Source organism: Scylla paramamosain, chromosome 19, assembly GCF_035594125.1.
Source record: "Scylla paramamosain isolate STU-SP2022 chromosome 19, ASM3559412v1, whole genome shotgun sequence".
In the NCBI taxonomy this organism is placed as follows: domain Eukaryota; kingdom Metazoa; phylum Arthropoda; class Malacostraca; order Decapoda; family Portunidae; genus Scylla; species Scylla paramamosain.
In genome coordinates, this window is record NC_087169.1 from 11,655,252 (window position 1) to 11,678,641 (window position 23,390).

At 38.4% G+C, this 23,390-nt stretch overlaps 2 protein-coding genes across 11 annotated transcripts in view; one reads left to right on the forward strand and one right to left on the reverse strand.

Moving 5' to 3' along the window:
• The first annotated feature begins 702 nt into the window (after window positions 1–702).
• Window positions 703–16,983, forward strand: LOC135109632 (probable ATP-dependent RNA helicase DDX10). 4 transcript variants are annotated; one of them, XM_064021077.1, is made up of 15 exons: window positions 703–843; window positions 9,588–9,746; window positions 10,117–10,317; window positions 10,767–10,917; window positions 11,081–11,202; window positions 11,376–11,497; window positions 11,918–12,119; window positions 12,413–12,575; window positions 12,724–12,910; window positions 13,282–13,458; window positions 13,860–14,023; window positions 14,302–14,540; window positions 14,841–14,974; window positions 15,882–16,145; window positions 16,749–16,983. In XM_064021077.1, exons 2-15 carry the CDS (start codon window positions 9,609–9,611, stop codon window positions 16,879–16,881), a joined length of 2,397 nt encoding a protein of 798 aa, XP_063877147.1. In that variant the 5' UTR covers window positions 703–843; window positions 9,588–9,608; the 3' UTR covers window positions 16,882–16,983. The 4 variants fall into 4 exon arrangements, with proteins under 4 accessions (XP_063877147.1, XP_063877148.1, XP_063877149.1 ...); XM_064021078.1 differs by having other exon boundaries at window positions 707–843; window positions 9,591–9,746; XM_064021079.1 differs by having other exon boundaries at window positions 722–751.
• Window positions 16,940–23,390, reverse strand: part of LOC135109633 (nucleoside diphosphate-linked moiety X motif 17-like) — an 8,918-nt gene continuing 2,467 nt past the window's right edge. For all 7 annotated transcript variants that reach the window (XM_064021084.1, XM_064021088.1, XM_064021082.1 and 4 more), the window contains exons 2-7: window positions 22,734–22,991; window positions 22,087–22,282; window positions 18,521–18,741; window positions 18,228–18,372; window positions 18,033–18,123; window positions 16,940–17,412 (exon numbers count right to left, since the gene is read on the reverse strand). In XM_064021084.1, coding sequence (XP_063877154.1) covers window positions 17,283–17,412; window positions 18,033–18,123; window positions 18,228–18,372; window positions 18,521–18,741; window positions 22,087–22,282; window positions 22,734–22,958 — 1,008 coding nt within the window. In that variant the 5' untranslated portion in view covers window positions 22,959–22,991 and the 3' untranslated portion in view covers window positions 16,940–17,282. The remainder of the gene's footprint in view (window positions 17,413–18,032; window positions 18,124–18,227; window positions 18,373–18,520; window positions 18,742–22,086; window positions 22,283–22,733; window positions 22,992–23,390) is intronic.

Genomic DNA, 23,390 nt, shown 5'->3' on the forward strand with positions numbered 1-23,390 from the left:
AACTGTAGAAGCGTTCAGGAATGAGGCCCCAGTTGGATAAGAACACAAGGTCTGGATGAGTTTTCATTTATAACGCAGAGAGAAATGAAAAGGAATGTGATCGTCTATTATACGCAAAGGAAGTCTTAAGTCTTGTCCACCTAAGTTGAAAGACACTGTATGTATGATTGCTGGAAACAACATTAGAAAATAGAAAATGAGGAGCGGTACGCCGGCTTTTCTTTGCACTTTCAATGTTCAACTGAGTAATGTTTTGAATGGGGATAGATGAGACAGCGGACCAATAGCGCATTGGCTTCACATTCGTGACGTCACGTCCGCTCCTCCAATAATACCTCCATAGTTGGTTTCTTCTAGTGGCTCCGTTGCGAACACATAATTTATACAATATTAACTTCCCTTAATTAACATAAATTTATCGAACCTGAATCTAATGTGATCTAATCTAACCCTTAGCAAATATGTACATTCTTAAAACAAATTGTATAAAATTGCGGCGTAGCGATATTTCAATTTAGTGTCCTCTTGAAATAAAACATTACTTCATCTTTCTTTATCTTATCGAACTGAAATCTATCCTGATATAATATAGCTTAAAACAAGCCTACGCATTCTTTGAGATATATGAAATTAAGTTTTGTGTTACTTTAATTTAGTTGCCCTTTAAAATAATTACGTTTTCTTCAATGGTTTGGTTTGTTTTGGTGGCGCCGTGAGGAAGACAGAAAACAAATTAGCCTCTCTCCTCGTGGTATCTATATTGTGTGTTGTGTTGGCCTCCCCACTCACCACACAGGCTTCTAATACTAACATTACTTGCCCCACTGTGAGCCAAGCCTGGAGGTAATATATAGCGGGAGTTTCAGGTGTACTAGTGATGTATTTCAGGTGATATCAGTTACGCAGGTGTGACACCCCAACCCCGGCATGTAACGAGAATTTGTGGGAGTAAAACTTTTTTTTTATTTTTTATGGATTTCGTGATGTTGAGTTAATGTGGTGCAATCATATAGGTGTTATTACTCGTGTTTTGTGTTTGATTTAAACTGCAATATACTGAGGGTGTTGTTCGTAGGTTAGGTTAAGGTATAGTTCTGTGTGATGAGGAATGAGATCACTGCTCTTGTACTGAAAGCCAGCGTACATCTAAAGGATACTTCCTCCACAGACAGTAGTTATTTTGGGGTAGAAATGTATTAATACTGATATTCTAGTTTTTTTTTTAAATGTTCATTCCCCACTCAAGTATAAATATTGTATTATAGTTTCTAGCAGAATAAATTCGAGGTGGGCTTCCCAGGCCCTAAATGTGAGTAAGGGGCTAAGAAAGCCACACTCTGCTGATGCGCCAGTCCTTACATACACAAATACTCCCAAGTTGCATCAGTACACATAAATAGTGCATCATAAGCAGCAACTTGTATTAGTCATAGTATTCAAATAATAAATCACCAAGATGGATGCTAAGGCGACTTTGAATAAATTGGCATTATTATGTGAAACTACAGACTCGGGTAGGGAATTCCAGAGACCAATATTACTTTACAGCAAAGGAGCACTTCTTAATAATAATAATAATGATAAATGGTTTATTATTAATATCCAAGTTAGTATGAACTTGGGATAACTTGTGCTGATAGCCTTGAGTGGTATGGACAGTTGGAAGATAGAAAAAATCATCTAAATTCAGAGAAGATTTACGATGAATAATTTGCCAGAATTTTTTTCAGATCATGTGTTAATAACCTTTTAACAGAGAATAGGTTTAAATCCCTTAGTCAGAATATTACAAATTCTCAGGACCACCAACACATTTGGTCCAACAACACTATACAGACCCAAGTGCCTTAACATCACCAATTTCATTAGTCAAGTAACTGATTTACAGCAAGAACAGGAGGGTCCAAGAAATTATCCCTGAGGAACCCCACTAAGTACAGGCTTGGGGCTGCTGCTGCTTTTTTTTTTTTTTTTTTTTTTTTTTTTTTTTTTTTTATATATATAGTTAAAAACTCTCATATCCAGTCCAGAATCTTGTTCCTTTTTCTTAATTTGAACAATTTCTGAGCCAAAAAATTCATGAACAACCACATCAGATTCTTTAGAAAAGCTGAATAAAATTAAATACACATTGTCCCCTTGGTCAACCCAATTAATAATGTCATTATGTGTAAGGAGTTGATCTACCAGATTTAAACCCATACTGATTAACATCCAACAAATTACCAGCATTAACATATCAAAATATTAAATCAACTAGAACATGTTCCATACATTTAACAAGAAGACAAGTTAGAGACACTGGTTTGTAACTCACTAGAGCATAATGAGAGCCTTTCTTGTAAACAGGTACCACTGATCAATGTTTCCAAACCAGTGATAACCGACTGATATCCAGTAACATTAAAAATCAGCCAAACAGGATAAAATAGACTATCAAAGCATGACTTCAGCAAACAAGGATGCACTTCATCAGGATTCATTGAAGAACTTGGATTCAACTTGAATAGTACCTTTTTGACATCATGAGATATAATCATGTCCAATATTATTTGGTCATGTTCTTGAAAAACAGATGGAGAATTAGGGACCTCAGCTGTGTAAACTAACAAAAATTCACTAGCAAAGATAGCCATAGATTGAGAATCAATAATAATCTGATCAGGTAAGACTTTAAGTGAACCAGAACTTGGTCTGCCAACTTTTTTGTTCCTTATTTAAGAGTAAATCAGTTCAGGATTATGCTGGAGATTGCCAATTAATTATGCCTCATGTTCTAACTGTTTGGTAACAAAATAATCTCTATATTGGTGGTTAACATTAAAAAATTCCTGAAGTTCCTCTAAAACATCAGCATTTCTCCCATACAAGGATCTAGCATCCTTGTAAGAATTCCACTTATGGGAACACAAAAGCTTAAGTTAGCAAGGAGGCCTACATTTCTTTGATAAAGAATGTTCTAGAGATTTAACCTGGGGTATATACAAGGCAATCAATGGGTACAGGATTGACAAGAGTTTGGAATATATCTGTTCAACATCTAAATAAGCAAATTAGAAGTCCCCAATCAATAGAATCCAAGATAGACTTAATCTTAGAATAATTTCCCCTGTGCCACAATGTACGGTCATCATCAACAGTTGATACAGAACCTTAAAAAATTAAAGAGCAAATAGTTGAGCTATGACTTTAATGAGGGAATGGAACAAGAACCTTCACCTCTCCCATTCTCTCTTCATCATTTGTCAAAATAAGATCTGGTACATATCCAGATGTGGGTAATAAGTTGGTTCTGTGATCCACTGAATCAAGCCCAACTGATTGAATATATGAAAAAATCTTTCATTTAGTTATGAGAGGTGCCTATCAGGTACATCATTACACCAGTTAATAGTTGGTAAGTTGAAATCCCCAAGGATTACAACATCCTTTTCAAGACAAAAATCACCAGGAAGAGCAAGTAATGACTCATTTTCATCAGCTGAATTTGAAGGTGGTCTGTATACAGTCAACACATAAAAATAAAAAATCACAAAGATAAAACAACAATAACATTAGGAAGAGGTACTTCCATTTCCTAAATTCAAAATAGATTTAATATAAATACACACACACCATGTTTCATACCAAAAAACATCATACCTAAATGATATGTAACCAAGAATATTAACAAACGAACTAGAAGATAACAGCCAGGTTTCACTCATCCACAGCACATTAGGGTTGGCATTAAGAAAACCAACCTCTAACCTTTTTTTTTTTTTTTTTTTTTTTTTAGGTCTATATATGTTCGTATACAAAAAAAAAAAATGTAAAAGTAGTTGAGTCTGTACCGTTCATTTCATTTAAAGTACAAGTTAACACAGGTTTTGTCAAACGAGACCAATTTATATCACCAAGACCTAAACAAGTGTGTGTTCTTCATTAAAAGTGTCAAAATCTTTCAAAATCTAACTCCCCTTGTAATTTCTGGCACCTAGCCAAAAACATCTCCAATAACTTTGCTTCTTCTTTCCCTCCTTTATTTCAACCTGATGGCACCACTGCTATCATATTTACCTCTAAAGCTGAACTCTTCACTCAAACCTTTGCTAAAAACTCTACCTTGGATGATTCATGGCTTGTTCCTCCCCCTAAGCTTTTGATAGAATCTGGCACAAAGCTTTGATTTCAAAATTACTCTCCTATGGTTTCTATCCTTCTCTTAAGTTTCCTTTCTGACTATTTTATTGCTTCTGTGGTAGACAGTCACTGTTCTTTTAGATCTATTAACAGTGGTGTTCCTCAGGATTCTATCCTATTACCCACTCTCTTCCTATTATTCATTAATGATCTAAACCAAACTTCTTGTCCTATCCACTCCTATGCAGATGATACCACCCTGCACTTTTCCGCATCTTTTTGTAGATTTCCAACCCTTCAGGAAGTAAACACTTCTGTCAGGGAAGCCACAGAATGCCTGACTTTTGATCCACCTAAAATTCCTGATTGAGGCAGAGCAAACTTAGTATTATTCAATGTCTCAAAAACTCAATTCATCCATCTATCAACTCGACACAACCTTCCAAACAATTATCCCCTCTTCTTCAGTGACACTCAACTGTCCTCTTTTACACTGAACATCCTCAGTCTGCCCTTTTCTTATAATTTAAACTGGAAACTCCACATCTCATCTCTAGCTACAACAGCTTCTACGAAGTTAGGTGTTCTTGAGTTGTCTTCACCAGTTTTTCTCATCCCCCCATCTGCTAATTCTGTACAGGGGCCTTATCCATCTATATATGGAGTATGCTTCACATACTTTCATACTTCACCATCTTTCAGATGGGATGGAATTAAAATTTTTTCATCTTATCAACTCCTCTCCTGTAACTGACTGTCTCCTCCCAAGGAGGAGATAGTAGGCACCTGCCGAAACAATAATTATTCCCAGTAAGGTCTAAAGCACTAGATCAGGGGGTGCTGTGAACTTATCATTAAACCCAGTTGTGACCTCACTGAATGTTTCCCTTTGTGTCTCACAACACAAGGGGGCAGTCACAGCCTGCCCTCTAGAGACAACTCTCTTCCTCCACACAAAACTACAAGCACCTAATAACACACACACCCTTCACTGAAAAATTTTAAATTATCATGGCAACTCCTACACCAGCCTCAGAGTCCCCATCTGGGGAGGGGACCACAAATGTCCCCAGGTTGGACTGCCCTTCTAACGACAACCCTAAGTGTCTTGACACCCCCCTCAACTTTTTCTTTATGAACTTCTGCAACATTCGTGGTCTAAGATCTAATTTTCAATCTCTAGAACAGCACCTCAACTCTTCTAAACCTCATCTTTTTCCTCACTGAAATTCAGGTGTCTGAGGCAACTGACAGTAGCCCCTTTTCTGTTCCCTCCTACTTTCTCTATCCTCATTTTCAATCCAAAGCTGGATGCTGCATTTATGTGTGCAATGACTTAACCTGCTCTGGTGCCCACACTCTTGAATCTTTCGAGTTTTCCATCATCTGGCTACGACTACAGAGTCACTCTCAAACTAAATTTATCTGTGCTGTGTACCTCTCACCTAACTCCTCTGACTATAAAAAATTCTTTGACTACTTAACTTCCGTAGTGGAGCACATTCTGCCTCTCATCCCTTTTGCCGAGATCTCCATTGTTGGAGACTTCAATGTTCACCACCAGCTTTGGCTTTCCTCTCCCTTCACTGACCATCCTGGTGAACAAGCCTTCAACTTTGCTATCCTCCATGACCTAGAGCAACTGGTGCAACACCCTACTCATATTCCTGACCGTCTTGGAGATACGCCCAACATTCTTGACCTTTTCCTGACCTCTAATCCTTCTGCTTAAGCTGTCATCTTCTCTTCTCCATTGGGCTCCTCCAATCACACTCTCATATCTATATCTTGTCCTATCACTCCAATCCCTCCTCAGGATCACCCCTAAGCAAAGGTGCCTCAGGTGCTTTGCCTCTGCTAGTTGGGGGGGACCTGAGGAGGTATTTTGCTGATTTTCCTTGGGATGACTACTGCTTCCGTGTCAGAGACCCATCTTTGTGTGCTGAGCGCATAACAGAGGTGATAGTGTCTGGCATGGAGGTGTACATTCCTCACTCTTTTTCTCGACCTAAACCTTCCAAACCTTGGTTTAACACAGCTTGTTCTTGTGCTATACATGATAGAGAGGTGGCCCACAAAAGGTACTTCAGCTTTCCATCACCAGAATCTCATGCACTTTATATTTCTGTCCAGAACCATGCCAAGTTTGTTCTCCAACTAACCAGAAACTCCTTCATTAACAGAAAGTGTCAAAATCTTTCAAGATCTAACTCCCCTCGTGATTTCTGGCATCTAGCCAAATATATCTCCAATAACTTTGCTTCCCTCAAACTACCATCCTTTTGCTTTAATTTCCTGCCTATCTAAAGTTTTTGAATGTATCCTCAACAGGAAGATTCTTAAACATCTATCTTTGCACAACCTTCTATCTGATTGCTAGTATGGGTTCCATCAAGGCCGCTCTACTGGTGATCTTCTGGCTTTCCTTACTGAGTCTTGGTCATCCTCTTTTAGAGATTTTGGTGAAACTTTTGCTGTTTCCTTTCTGACCATTCTATTGCTGCTGTGGTAGATGGTTACTGTTCTAAATCTATTAACAGTGGTGTTCTGTCCTGTCACCCACTCTCTTCTTATTATTCATTAATGACCTTCTAAACCAAACTTATTGTCCTATCTACTCCTACACTGATGATACCACCCTGCACTTTTACACATCTTTTCCTAGACATCCAGCACTTCAGAAAGTAAACATTTCATGCAGGGAAGGCACAGAATGCCTGACATCTGATCTCTAAAATTTCTGATTGGAGCAGAGCAAACTTTGGTATTGTTCAATGCCTCAAAAACTCAGTTCCTCCTTCTGTCAACTCAACACAACCTTCCAGACAACTATCCCCTCTTCTTCAATGACACTCAACTGTCCCCCTCTTCTACACTGAACATCCTTGGTCTGTCCTTTACTTATACTCGTAATCTGAACTGGAAACTTCACATCTCATCTCTAGCTAAAACAGCTTCTATGAAGTTAGGCATTCTGAGACGTCTCCACCAGTTTTTCTCCCCCTCCCAGCTGCTAACTTTGTACAAGGGCCTTATCCGTCCATGTATAGAGTTTGCTTCACATGTCTGGGGGTTCCATTCATACCACTCTTCTAAACAGGGTGGAATCAAAAGCTTTTCATCTCATCAACTCCTCTCCTCTAACTGACTGTCTTCAGCCTCTCTCTCATCGCCACAGTGTTGCATCTCTAGCTGTCTTTTACCGCTATTTTCGTGCTAATTGCTCTTCTGATCTTGCTAACTGCATGCCTCTCCTCCTCCCCCAGCCTCGCTGCACAAGACTTTCTTCTTTCTCTCACCCCTATTCTGTCCATCTCTCTAATGCAAGAGTAAACCAGTATTCTTAGTCATTCATCCCTTTTTCTGGTAAACTCTGGAACTCCCTGCCTGCTTCTGTATTTCCACTTCCTGTGACTTGAATTCCTTCAAGAGGGAGGTTTCAAGACATCCTTCAGTTTTTGATTACTGGTTTGGACCCTTTTCTGGGACTGTCATCTCAGTGGGATTTTTATTCATTTATTTTTTTATTTTTTTATTTTATTTATTTATTTATTATCTATTTTGGGGGGATTTTTGTTGCCCTTGGCCAGTGTCCCTTCTACATAAAAAAAAAAAGCGTCCCACATTGTTGCTGTGTTGCATCTCTTGCTATCTTCTACTGTTATTTTCATGCCAACTGCTCTTCTGATCTTGTTAAATGCATGCCTTCCCTGCTCCCTTAGCCTCACTGCACAAGACTTTCTTCTTTCTCTCACCCCTATTCTGTCCACCTCTCTAATTGGTTACAAGAGTTAACCAATATTCTCAATCATTCATCCTGTTCTGTGGTAAACTCTGGAACTCATTTCCTGCTTCTGTATTTCCTCCCTTCTATGATATGAACTCTCAGGATGGAGCTTTCAACACTTATCCTGTAAATTTTGACAACCGTCATCTCAGTGGATTTTTTTTTTTTCCCCTCTCGTAGCCAGTGCCACTCCTACATGAAAAAAAAAATCAAATCTTTTGTTTAACTCTAGATTAGTTTTTAATTGCTTATTTAAACTAATTTACATATAAATATGAAGATTAAACAAAAAATAAATAAAATCCTAAGAAACAATAACCCTCCCCCCTCAAAAAAAAAACAGTTGGTTAGATTTTTTTTAAACAGGTTTTTTCCAACCCTGCAGCACATGCACATCATTATCATCCATAAAGATAGTTACATAATTTAGTTTTGTTCTGCAAGGAATTAACATTAACATGGGCAGTATTTGAAGTTACTGGGTTTACATCATTAACATCATTGACTATTGAAAAGGGGGTTAATGTTAGAATGTTGCAAGAGATGTGGGGACAAAGGAGCTGTGTCATCAGAAGGTGGTATTACTGTTGTTGCATTAGAATTTGAACCTTTTACTGAACGAGGGACAACTAATCTAGGTCGAGAATCAATATTCCCAGATTGCCAGCTTTCAGCTCTGGCACCACGTGGATTGTTCCTCATAGCTTGTCTCTGTCTGTACCACTTTTGGTGCTGGGTATGTTAAATCTCTATGTATGTATGTTGTTTTGTAAGATTTGTGTTCTTTCAGTCTTTTGGTCTGACTTAAGGAGTGTCTATCACTATCATTAGGAACGTCTGCCCTATAAATACCCTTTGCATTATCAATACATTGCAAATTCTCAACAACATTTTTTTGGTAACAAGAAAATAAAACAGCCTGGAAAATATTATGTACACCAAGAGACATCAGTACTAGGTACCTCTCTGATAATCACAGAATACCAACAATGTTCTCTGTCTTATGTATTCTTAAGAATTATCAGCCCCAGTATGCTGATGTGTGAAGTGTAAGTATTATATTGTCAGTGCCACCATAGTGCATGACTCGTCTAACTGTTGGGATATTGTGTGATTTTGAACTTCTCTCAGCCCTTATTTCTGTGAATTTTGGTAATTCTCTGCTGGTTATACAGAAGTAAAGTTTAGTCAGGTGTTGACACACCTTAGGTGAGTGTTGGGTGAGTGTTTAGAGGTGCATTGGCATTTGGCAGAGTAAGTGTGTAGTGAATAGGGAGGGTGTGAGATACCATAAAACCCACATAGATGAATGGAATGGACTCAGTAATCAGGTTGTTAGTGCTGCATCATTAGGGAGGTTTAAAAGGTTAGACAAATTTATGAATGGGAATGATAGGTGGAAATAGATACATATGTTTCATAGAGGGGCTGCCACATGTAGGCTTGATGGCTTCTTGCAGCTTCCCTTGTTTTCTTATGATCTTATGTACTACCTCTGTCATTAGCCAGTTACTTAGGAGTTATATTGTGAAATTCCTAAGATTTTTAAGGTTGAGAGATGCAGCAATGACTGCTGAGAGAAAGAAGACTCATCAAGTTAAGAAATATGGAAGTAAAGTAGCTCTAGGTTATACAGTGTATGTGTCTCTGTGTCATACTTGTATATTTCTCTTTTTAGTAGTATCTTCCAAAAAAGATCATGAGCATGAAGAAGAAGTATAAGACTTTCAGCAAACGTGGCCCAAGGAATGCAAAAGGATCAAACTTCAAGTACAAGAAGAAGAAGAGTGAGATAGAGAAGGAAGAGATTTCACTGCTGGAGTCTAGCAAAACAAAGGTGTGGACAGAGGCAAGGCAGGAATTAATTAAATGGTGGAAATTATACCTATTTTGACTGGCTCTGGTTATTTGTTTAACATTATACAGATAAAATGTGTGTTTGAAACCTCTATTTGCTTATTGTATGAAATTATTTTTTTATTTGTAGTGATGTTGGTAATGACTAAAGTAATAATGAAATGGCTGAAAGATGCAGTAGATGATAGAGTTTCACTGAAGATTTGAAAGTTGACTGTGAGTTTTGGAGAGAACTAAGCAAAACATTGATTGACTTCATACTTTACCATTTCTACTTTTCCTTCTTTAACTACAAATGACAATAGAATGATAAGATGAGACTACACTAACCTTCACTAACTCTTCCATAGCTTGATGGCTTAAACCCAGAGGAAATTGAAAGTTTTGGTGTCCTTCCACTAAGCAAGAAAACCCTAAAGGGCCTCCAAGAAGCTGGCTTCACTGTACCCACTAAAGTGCAGCGGCAGTCACTCATTTTTTCACTCCGGGGGCAGGATGTGGTGGTAGCCGCAAAGACCGGCTCAGGGAAGACTCTGGCTTTCATCATACCCGTCAGTAAATGTGTATTATTGTGATATGTGATATTTTGGTAGTAAATGACAATAGTAAATAGGATGATTCTTCATTATCTAGCCATAAGTTAGTGCAATGTTTTAGTAGTAAATGACAGCAAATAGGATGATATCTTTAATATCTAATCATAAGTTAGTGTGATATTTTACTACAAGATGATAATAGCAAATACTCATTGGGTGTTTTTTTTTATTTAGTCATGTTAGTGCAATATTTTAGTAGTGAGTAACAACAGCAAATAGGATCATTTCTTTAATATCTAGTCATAAGTTGGTGCAATATTTATTGTATTAGTTTATGTAAGTCAAGTAACAAGTGTGATTATGCAGAATTGCCATAGGTATGAAATTCTTTAAGATTCTATCATCCTCTTTACCATATGGATGTTTTGTTGGTTTTGTAATCAAGATAGTAACATTTTTTTCAGCTGCTTGAGTTGCTGTATCACAAGAAGTGGACAGGTATGGATGGCCTTGGTGTGTTGGTCATCACCCCAACCCGAGAACTTGCCTACCAGATATTTGAAGTGCTGAACAAGGTGGGCAAGGAACATGACTTCTCAGCTGGCCTGGTAATAGGTGAGTGTATGAGTTTAAGTCAGACAAATATGAACACTTATGTGCACCAGATGCAGAAATCAGGGTAAAGTAACTTAATGTTGCTTACAAATTCCTTTTGCAGTCATCCTTCTCTATATCAGTTACTATGAATGAGTGAAGATTGTGTGTTCTTTCTTGGCAGGTGGGAAGGATCTAAAGTATGAGTGGAACCGCATTAGTTCCTGCAACATAATGATCTGCACGCCAGGTCGTCTGTTGCAGCACATGACGGAGAATGCGGAATTTGTCTCTGATAATGTCCAGGTGAGGTTTTACCCATAACATTCATCATTATTATCCTTGCCATTGTCATCATCTTCATTATCATTATGAGCCTTTTTTTTTCTCTCATTATCCCTTGATGACAATGCTGTACATAGTAGCTGAACTTTTTTCAATATTCAACACAGTAGATAATCTCTTGCATTCTTTCACAGATGCTGGTTCTCGATGAGGCAGACCAGTGCCTCTCAATGGGCTTTGCAGACACCATGAACTGCATCCTGGAGGAGCTGCCTTCAGAACGGCAAACTCTCCTCTTCTCTGCCACACAGACCAGGTAAAGACTAGGGAGGTGGGCAGAGGGAAACATGTACAGAAGATAAGAAGGCACCTCTATTTGTGTGCATTTGTGTCTTTGTTCATGTTGTGGTCATTTGCAGATGTTTAAATCATCCTCATTTTGCTTAATGTATTTATTTTTCTTATGAGGTTGGTCAGCCTATGAGTACCAGCCATATTTTCCATTTGTAGCTGATCTCTTCTAAAAGCTTCATCTTGTACCGTCATAATTGAAATGCCATTTCCAAGTTGTAAGTATTTGCATTTGCTAACTCTATCTAGTCATTTATAATTCATGAACTGTAAAGTTTATTCTTCAATATTTTGGGAACCCCATGCTATTTTAGATAAGAAATATTGTTATATTTTACTATTTATGCTTATTATCATTACTGCAATGCTTTCTGTGTTGCTTCAGGGACGTCAAGGATCTCATCCGAGCTGGCTGCAACAATCCAGTGTTTTGCTCAGTCCATGAACACTCCAAGACCACCACTCCTAAGAGTCTGCAGGAAAGCTATGTCCTATGCAGCGCTCAGGACAAGTTCACCTTCCTGTGGTCATTCATCAGGCACCACCGCAGACATAAAATACTAGTATTTCTGGCAACGTGCAAGCAGGTGAGGCTCAGACACTGTAAGAATGGTTATGGATGTACCCTTCTTTAGTTGATAGATTTTATCAAAGAAAGATAATTAATGTGTTTCTTAAGATTGCTACACTGCTACTTTAAGATTTTGAGATTTACATATCTAATTGATAAGTACACTTGAGCATGTAGTTATATGAACAACCCTCCTACCAGTTGCTACTACATGCCTTTAGCAACTTTAGCTGTGAGCTGCACCTAAGCTGCTAGTATTGGTTTAATAGAACTAAATGATGATAGAGATTATGGTGTTCTTGTGCCCAGGTCCAGTACTACTTCCACATGCTATGCAAACTCCAGCCAGGCTTGTCAGTGATGGGCCTCCATGGCTCCATGCATCAGCTGCGCCGCATGGCAGTCTATGATGAATTCTGTCATAAAAAACACGCTGTGCTCATTGCCACAGATGTTGCAGCACGGGGATTAGGTGAGGAGTGTGCACATATGGAGATACTTAAGACAAAAGAGCTATGTTTGGATAAAAAGAAAAGTTACATTATAAAAGAATTTGCTGTAAACTTTATTGGTCTAGTCAGTAATATGTAACATCCTATATAAGATATTGTGTTCACCAGACTTCCCTGCTGTGGATTGGGTGGTTCAGTTGGATTGCCCAGAGGATGTCACCACCTACATCCATCGTGTGGGAAGGACTGCACGTTACTCCAGAAGTGGTGAGGCTATCCTGCTCCTCACACCCTCAGAGGAGCCTGCCATGCTGGACTGTCTGAAGGCCAAGAACATTCCCATTGAGAAGATTGAGTGAGTGATGTGTTCCTGCTGGTGTTGTGCTAGTTTGTGGAAAGGAGTTCAGATAATAGAAGGAGTGCTATTATGATGCTCTTGTTTATGTATAGCATGGAAGCAGGGACTAAAGTAAAAGTCTATCTTTGGTTTAATATAGTAGTTTGTGTGGCTGGAAAAGAGTTAAAGTAGTAGTAGTGATATTTTAATGTTCTTGTTTACTAATTGTGTGGAGAAATAAAAGTTTGTCCCAGTGTTTCTGTGTGCATATAAATATGCTACAAAGGATAAGTAAGTTATGCAGTGTTCCTCCTCCTGCTCCATCACAAGTCTCTGGTAAATGTATCTTACCATTGAAAATTTATACAATTAATTATTTGGCTTTGCAGTGTTGACCCAAACAAACTGCAGGGAGCCAATGTGAAGATGGAGATTGTCCTCAGCAAGTACAACAACCTGAAGGAGGAGGCCGTGAGGGCCTTCAAGTCTTACTTGAAGCACATGGCTCTCATGCAGAACAAGAAGGTGTTTGATGTGGCATCCATTGATTTTGATGCCTTAGCCAGGTAACTGCCAAGCTCTTTTTATATGCTAAGGGTTCTTTCTTACAGTTATAGCTGGACAATCAAGATCAATAAAAGGTCGCTCAGAGATCACTCAGGTTAATCATTTTGACCTAATAAGTAATGTATCACACATACACTTAACAAGTCTAGTCAGGGATTCATTCTCCAGCAAGTGTCTCTCATTTCCAATTTATCTTGCCTTCAGTTTTTCAGTGTCTCCATGATTCTTTAAAAGGGAATGTGTATTAGATTTGAAACAGTCTACTTTTCTGTCTAAGGCTTGTATTATACTCATATTTTGATGCTTTGAAATTGAAGAAGAAGAACAATTGAGTTTTATTACATGCAGTCCAGATCAAGATTTCCCAGATTACAAATTATTCCTATTCCCACTCGTCCAGGTCCCTGGGTTTGGTGGTGACACCAAGGTTAAGGTTCATAGAAAAGCAGCTGAAGAAGAAGTCTGGCAGCAAAATGACTAAATCAGCAGCAGGAGGCAGCTCAACACAAAGCAATTCAAACATCTCCCTCACATCAAGACTCACAACCTTGAACTTTGGTGCAGGTATGTGTGCATGTGTGCATGTTTGGTCTCTAGTCACTAATATTTAATCATTTGTTACCTAACTTTTAACACTGTGGGACTTGTACTGTCATTTATACTACATATTCTTTACCAACTCTGCCACGAGAATGTGGTTAAACATAAAACCAGCCAGGTGAAAGTAATGATAACTGTGTATGTGTAGCATGTGATGTTTAGTGTTCTGAGAGTTAACAGCAGAGCCTTATAGTCAAGAAGGATTGAAATACAACACTACATAATATACATGTTATTGACAGATGACAGTGATGAGGATGGTGATTTTCTCAGTACTGCAAAAGACCAGAATATTGGCCTCTCCTCTGAAGACTACCAAGACACAGAGGTGGTGGAGGAGCCTCAGAAAACCCAGACCAAGAAGAAACCCTTGACTAAATATGCTGTTGTCAAGAAACTCCTGAAGAAAAATATTCAGATTAACCAAAGAGTTGTATTTGATGAAGAAGGAGAGGAAATTTTGGATCCCAGAAAACAACAGGTAATCATTGGTTGCTTCAGCTGTCACTCACTGTTTTATGTTACTTAACCTAACCTAACCACCAATCATTTCAACTATCAATCACTGTTTTTTTATGTCACCTAACCTAACAATTGATTATTTCAACTATCGATCACTGTGTTTATGTCATCTAACCTAACCACTAATCATTTCAACTATCAATCACTGTTTCATGTCACTGATGAAAGTAATTAAAGGTGGAAGGAGTAGGATGAAAGGAATGTATGAGACAGGTACACAAGACTATTTACTAATCCTCCAGGCTTCTTCCTCCCTCAGGTCTCCCAGGCAGCGCGTAAAGAACTTCAGGAGCAGCAAAGTGGTATCAACATTTCCAAACTCAAGCAGGTCATGAGTGAAGAAGACAAAGTTGACAAAAAGATCTATGCCTCAAAACTGAAAGAGAAAAATTGGTTAGTTAATGGAATAAACTTTATCTTGATCTCTGTAGTAGATGAATTCTTGGATGTTTCTATTATATTTTGTATGATCATTAACTACAAATATTTGCTAACTTTTTTGTAAAATGCACTGGGTGTAACATGAGTTTCATTGGATATTGCCAGAGGTGAAAGTACTGGTTACTCTAGCTGGAAAATGTTCTACACACATATGCATTTTGAGGTGCTGTTTAGCCATAGCATGAAATTCAAGTATGGTCTGGCAACAGACACAACAACCAGATCATGATTTCTATAAGTTTTGGAGCTTTACAGTATCCCATGACAAGATGAGTAACAACAATGGACCATTACCAATTACCAGTAAACTTTACACAATGATACTATGGATGTAATAAATGACAAAATAATAGACTGCATGGCACCATGCACTGCCTGGGCAGGGAGTGGGAAGGAGTGAGGCTAGCAGCAGATCAGCTGATTGTAGTCAGATCACACAGTTTCCCTCCAAGATAATGACTGAATACATTCAGATTGTATTAAATAACTTAAAGTAATGTGGAGTGTGTGGAAAGTGTTTCTCCGTCATGATTACCCGCTTGGCCCACCCATTGTATCTATCACCAAGCCACACTTAAATTTCATAGCACAGCTAAACAATGCCTCAAAATGCATATGTGCATAGAATATTTTCCGCTTAGAATAACCTGTACTTTCACCTCTGGCAATATCCCCAGAAACTCATGTCACACCTTATATACAAAGAATTTCACAGGTCAAATGTGTAGATTGGAATGCTGACATCATGTGATAAAGTTTGAAGTCTCTAAGTATGGTATGTGTCATTCAGTCATGACATTTCATTTTAATGCATGAACACTGAATACGGATTAAGTAGTGTTATTTTTCTTTTTAACAGGGAAAAGAAGAGAAAAGAGAAAGAGAAGAACAAACTTAGGAAAGGTGGTAATGATGATGATGATGATGATAATGAAGCAGAATTTGAAGATGATAGTGAGGATGATGATGATGTTGATGACACCACTCAGGGTATCATTGATGACTTGCCTGACCCAGAGAAGTACTATGGTGGTGATTTTGGAGAGGAGGAGGAAGATGATGATGATGATGATGATGATGATGATGATAAAGATGAAGTGCCACAGCCACAACCTAAGAAGAGGTACAGTTCTGAATTACATGTTTTTGGTGTATTTCATGAAACACTTGTCTTTTATTTCTTTTGGAGTTTGGATAGATATTCTGGTAATTTTTAATTACTGTAACTTTATTTCATGAAACACTTGTCACATTTATTTTGAGTTTGGATGAATATTCTGTTATATATATATATATATATATATATATATATATATATATATATATATATATATATATATATATATATATATATATATATATATATATATATATATATATATTTCTCTCTCTCTCTCTCTCTCTCTCTCCAAATCACTTGCCTATGCATTTCATCTATTTACTGTGTATGTGTTTGTTTCAACCTACACCAACTACCTCTACATTTCTGTCATGTATTGTTCATTTTCCTGGAACCAGCTGCATATATATTTCCATCTCTCTACTGCTTCTGCATTTGTCTACAACTACTTCTGGTAGTATTATCATTCAAGGGAACAGAAAATGTTTCAACTTTCCTCCACTGAATAAAAAATGTTGCACTTTTTCATGCACTCTGTCCTTGTTGCTTCTTAGTCTGCTTTGTATGAATTGTATTGCTAATAAAGATAATGGTGATGTCTTCCAGTGTGAAGAGGCGAGCTAGAGAACAAGCAAGGGAGGCTAAGAGGGCAAGGCAAGCACAGAGCACTACTCTCAAGTCCTTACCTGTTGATGAGCAAGAGCAGCTGGCCCTCTTCCTCCTCAGAAACAAGCATTAATATCTGCTCTTCCATCAGGAGAGGGGGAAAAAACATGCCAGGTTAAGTCACAGAGAACTGAATATTATATTGTTTTAATAAATAACAAAACTGTTGACAAAAGTTATTCCTATACCAAATTATTACATCATTGATTTTATTTACATATTTAACATCATTTATAAGTGTGTGTGTGTGTGTGTGTGTGTGTGTGTGTGTCGATGCAAGTGAGAGCATATGTGAGGGAATGTGTAATTTTTTGCCTCAAGAACCCAACTTTGAGATAACATTTACATAAATATAACTATTAAAGGTTAGGTTCAGTCTCATTTATACATTTTGATGAGTGCCCTACCAAAGATAGGGGAAAATACAATAAGCAATACAATATCACAACCTACTGACAGAGTACTGTGTAGTTATCAGTATTTCGATACAGGAACCTGTTTTGTGCTGTTTGTCTTCAAGTACTTTCCATACAGCCACTCTTGGGAAGTTTCTTCATCACCTGAACCTTCCAAGTGCTGACTCAGCCACAAGGAGAGAGCATATCTGAAAGCAAAGGTAACACAATCAAGAGACAGAAATAGTGGGATGATAGTCCCTCACTGAACTACTTTATTTCTGTGTTGATTTGTGGAATATATGTTTCAGACATCTGACAATTATGCAATTGTAATGGAAATTATTAACAAATACAAATTTAAAAAGAATTAATGGAGAGAGATTTGGGAAAAAATATTACGAGATAAAGGAATAAGGAATTCAAGCAATAAATGACTGAAGAGGAAAATGTGAAAAGAGAAATGACGAGTTGTAAAATAGGAAGAGGAAAGAGATGCATGATGAATGTAAGAGGGAAAGGGGAGATGAATACAAGGAAACATTAGAAAAAAAAAGTACTACTGTAAATTTTAAAGGCAATAAAAAAAATATGTAAAGTGTAAAAGGAAGGTGAAAAGTGACAGACAATACAGGGAAAACAAGTGAAACAGTGATCTACCCTCTAACTGATATGGAGCTGGTACTTTCTGAATGGACCTTGTAGAATCATTGCATCTTTTTACTATCCAAGTAATGCTTAGTATAAGAAAAAGAAGTGATGATGATAATGATGGAAAGCTTACTATACTACATAATAATAAATGCAGCAAAAGATGAGACTGCTTCACCTGCTTCCTGTGCTGATTCTGTCTCCAGTCAGTGCATTTGGTTCCTGCTTTCGTGTGAGAATAGATGATTCCAAATCACCCTCTAAATGTTCTGAAATGAAAACATGTTTATGAATATATATTATTAAGCTGCTCAAGATACAAAGCATTGCAATAGTGATATCCTTCAGTGCTGTGCTGTAAGGTCACACTTGCCTCCCTCCTGGTTAACAAGTGTGATGGGAATGTGGTCGTTGTTGTCTACAAACCCCGCCTTATCAAGCTGATCTTTGTTCCACACAGAACGTTTGATGAGGTCCACTGACAGCCAGGCAGCTGCATCAACCTCTTCTGGACACAGCTGACAGAAATCATTACTACCTTTATTACAAGTTACTTTGTGTATATCATAAATTTTATACACATACATAACAATAAACTGAGTTTATACTTTATTATTCAGATCACAACACAAGTGCAAACTCCAGATGTTCTAGTCATATGCTCACCTTGAACTCCTTATTCAATTGTTCTGATGCTCTGCTGAGGGTGATGTGTAGGTACACCACCACATGATGTCTCTTGGGTTCTCCCATGGCCAGCACTGGGGGGTAGACAGACTCCCACAGACCCAGGATGTGGCTGCTCTTTCTCTCCTCTTCTGTTACCTCTAATCCTGTCTCTTCACACAGCTCCCGCAGCACAGCATCTTCCAGACTCTCTCCATCCTCTGTGGTCCATGGAATAGTCCCCAAGGAGACATGGTAATGATGATTTTTTTTTTTTTTTTTTTTTTTTTTTTTCAATGTATGAGGGACATCGGCCAAGGGCAACAAAAATCCAATGAAAAAAAAGCCCACTGAGATGCCAGTCCCAGAATAGGGTCCAAAGCAGTAGTCAAAAATTGAAGGATAAGTGTCTTGAAACCTCCCTCTTGAAGGAATTCAAGTCATAGGAAGGTGGAAATACAGAAGCAGGCAGGAAGTTCAAGAGTTTACCAGAGAAAGGGATGAATGAATGAGAATATGGGTTAACTCTAGCATTAGAGAGGTGGACAGAATAAGGGTTACAGAAAGAAAAAAGTCTTGTGGAGCGAGATTGCGGGAGGAGGGGAGGCATGCAGTTAGCAAGATCAGAAGAGCAGTTAGAATGAAAATAGCGGTAAAAGACAGCTAGAGATGCAACATTGCAGCAATGAGAGAGAAGCTGAAGACAGTCAGTTAGAGGAGAGGAGTTGATGAGATGAAAAGCTTTTGATTCTACCCTATCTAGAAGAGTGGTATGAGTGGACCGCCCCCCCTCAGACATGTGAGGCATACTCCATACATGGACAGATAAGGCCCTTGCACAAAGTTAGTAGCTGGGGGGTTGAGAAAAACTAGTGGAGACATCTCAGAATGCCCAACTTCACAGAAGCTGTTTTAGCTAGAGATAAGATGTGAAGTTTCCAGTTCAGATTATAAGTAAAGGACAGACCAAGGATGTTCAGTGTAGAAGAGGGGGACAGTTGAGTGTCATTGAAGAAGAGGGGATAGTTGTCTGGAAGGTTGTGTCAAGTTGACAGAAGGAGGAATTGAGTTTTTGAGGCATTGAACAATACCAAGTTTACTCTACCCCAATCAGAAATTTTAGGGATCAGAAGTCAGACGTTCTGTGGCTTCTCTGCATGAAATGTTTACTTCCTTAAGTGCTGGATGTCTAGGAAAAGACGTGGAAAAGTGCAGGGTGGTATCATCAGTGTAGGAGTGGATAGGACAATAAGTTTGGTTTAGAAGGTCATTAATGAATAGTAAGAAGAGAGTGGGTGACAGGACAGAATCCTGAGGAACACCACTGTTAATACATTTTGAAGAACAGTGACCATCTACCACAGCAGCAATAGAATGGTCAGAAAGGAAACTTGAGATAAAGTTACAGAGAGAAGGATAGAAACTGTAGGAGGGTAGTTTGGAAATCAAAGCTTTGTGCCAGACTCTATCAAAAGCTTTTGATATGTCCAAGGCAACAGCAAAAGTTTCATCAAAATCTCTAAAAGAGGATGACCAAGACTCAATAAGGAAAGCCAGATCACCAGCAAAGCAGCCTTGACAGAACCCATACTGGTGATCAGTTAGAAGAGATAGATGTTTAAGAATCTTCCTGTTGAGGATAGATTCAAAAACTAGATGGGCAGGAAATTAAAGCAATAGGATGGTAGTTTGAGGGATTAGAATGGTCACCCTTTTTAGGAACAGGCTGAATGTAGGCAAACTTCCAGCAAGAAGGAAAGGTAGATGTTGACAGACAGAGTTGAAAGAGTTTGACTAGGCAAGGTGCAAGCACGGAAGCACAATTCCAGAGAACAACAGAAGGGACCCCATCGGGTTCATAAGCCTTCTGAGGGTTTAGGCCAGTGAGGGCACAGAAAACATCATTGTGAAGAATTTTAATAGGTAGCATGAAGTAGTCAGAGGGTGGAGGAGAGGGAGAAACAAGCCCTGAATCATCCAAGGTAGAGTTTTTAGCAAAGGTTTGAGCAGAGTTCAGCTTTAGAGATAGATGTGATAATGGTGGTGCCATCTGGTTGAAATAAAGGAGGGAAAGAAGAAGAAGCAAACTTATTGGAGATATTTTTGGCTAGATGCCAGAAGTCACAAGGGGAGTTAGATCTTGAAAGATTTTGACACTTTCTATTAATGAAGGAGTTTTTGGCTAGTCAGCATGGTGCCAGGCTGAAATATAAAGTGCATGAGATTCTGATGATGGAAAGCTTAAGTACCTTTTGTGGGCCTCCTCTCTATAGCACAAGAACAGGATGCCAGACAATATCACATCTGTTATGTGCTTGGCACATAAAGACAGGTCTCTTACATGGAAGCAGTTGTCATTCCAAGGAAAATCAGCAAAATACCTCCTCAGGTCTCCCCAATTAGCAGAGGCAAAATGTCAGAGGCACCTCCACTTAGGGGATCCTGAGGAGAGACTGGAGCAATAGGTAAGATACAAATATGAGATTGTGATCAGAGCTCAATGGAGAAGAGAGGGTAACAGCATAAGCAGAATTAGAGGTTAGGAAAAGATCAAGAATGTTGGGCATATCTCCAATACAGTCAGGAATACAAGTAGGGTATTGCTCTAGGTCATGGAGGATAGCAAAGTTGAAGGTTAGTTCACCAGGATGGTCAGTGAAGGGAGAGGAAAGCCAAAGCTGGTGATGAACAATGAAGTCTCCAAGAACAGAGATCTCCACAAAAGGGAAGAGAGTCTGAATGTGCTCCATTTTGGAAGTTAAGTAAGTAGTCAAAGAATTTCTTATAGTCAGAGGAGTTAGGTGAGAGGTATACAGCACAGATAAATTTAGTTTGAGAGTGACTCTGTAGTCGTAGCCAGATGGTGGAAAACTCAGAAGATTCAAGAGCATGGGCACAAGAGCAGGTTAAGTCATTGCGCACATAAACACAACATCCAGCTTTGGATTGAAAATGAGGATAGAGAAAGTAGGAGGGAACAGAAAAGGGGCTACTGTCAGTTGCCTCTGACACCTGTGTTTCAGTGAGGAAAAGATGAGGTTTAGAAGAGGAGAAGTGGTGTTCTACAGACTGAAATCCACTAAATTACTGAAATCAATTTATTAATTCTAGGAGATTTACTTTTTAATGGGACATGAAAGTATACATGCATTACAAGATGCATGATCCACTAGATCTATTGATCTAATGTACTTTGTGCTTTTTTTCAACAGCTTTCCTTAGGGTCTGGCGTCCTTAATGTTTTTTTCTTATTTAATAAGTTTTGCTGACCTTGGCCAGAAGCCTTCTTATATATATATATATATATATATATATATATATATATATATATATATATATATATATATATATATATATATATATATATATATATATATATATATATATATATATATATATATATACTGTGTGTGTGTGTGTGTGTGTGTGTGTGTGTGTATGTGTGTGTGTGTGTGTGTGTGTGTGTGTGTGTGTGTGTGTGTGTGTGTGTGTGTGTGTGTGTGTGTGTGTGTCTGTGTGGATAAAAATTCCTGTGAATTTCTACTAATCAGATATGTAAGACATACCCACATGACCACCTGGAGGCACCCAGATGCCAGGGAAGGTCCGCATGTGTCCAGCCCGGTGGGTGAGTAGGAGCCTGTGGTCACTGGACTCAAGGAGCACTGCCACCCCAACGTCCACCCCTCGCATCTTTATATCTGAAGGAAGGCCATCCCTCCCCTCCTTGTCCAGATGCTGAATGGGACAGAATGGTGGATGCTGGTGGGACAAAGGTACTTGGTTAATATTATGCAGCAGGACTATAAGGCCATCCCTCCCCTCCTTGTCCAGATGCTGAATGAGACAGAATGGTGGATGCTGGTGGGGCAAAGGTACTTGGATAATATTATGCAGCAGGACTATAACCCTTGCATCACTAACTATATTACATTTGTTACTTGCAGAAGTCAAGTAACATTTTGCACTCACTACTTACCATATGTTTTCCTCAATATTTTATTTCATGTAAGAGGGGTACAGCCCAAAGGCAACACAAATTAATAAAAAAAAAAAAAGGCCCAATGAAATCCTCTGATCTATGAATCAGTTACATTTTCTAAAGAGTTATTAAAAAAATCAGAGGACAAAAGGACAAAACACAGTGGAAGCAAATGCAGAAGGTTACTTGACTTATGAACATAAACGTATGAGACAATATAGTAAGACTCGCCATGATTTTGTAAAGGGAGGGTCTAGCATTACAAGCTGATGGAGAAACATTCTCTGTTGGACACTGTAGTAGCAGCTTATTGTCCTGCAGGGAGCACTCTACCAGTCCCTCCCCATCCAGGCCCAGGGAATCTAGTAAACATTCATTAAACTGGGCACAGGTGTACAGTCCTTGAGTTGCCCGGCGCAGGTGGACGAGAACTCTGGTGTAGCTTGGTGAGGTCATCACTTGTTAGTCTACTTGAGAAGCTGTGACAAGCTGAAAGAGATGAGTAAAAGGTAGAACAATAAGGCCATGAAATGATGATGATGATGTAAGGAAGGGTGATACCAGGTTTATTTTATTTTATTTTATTTTTCATTACACTAAATAAGCAAAAACATATAGTAAAATTTTACTCTTTCACCAACCCCTCTATTCCAGAAGAAACTTTTTTTACTGGTAATTTTCTGCCAGTTTTGAATTAATCTGCCTTTCAATTTTCCTGAAAATCATTAGTTTTTATCTTTTAACCCTCCAATCCTGCTTACCTCAGAAACTAATAATTTGTGATAAAAACTAAAAAGCAGATTAATAAAAAAAAAACAGGCCAAAATTTACCAGGAAAAAATAGTTTCAATAAAACTTGTCCCCACAAATAAGTAACATGGCAGTAGC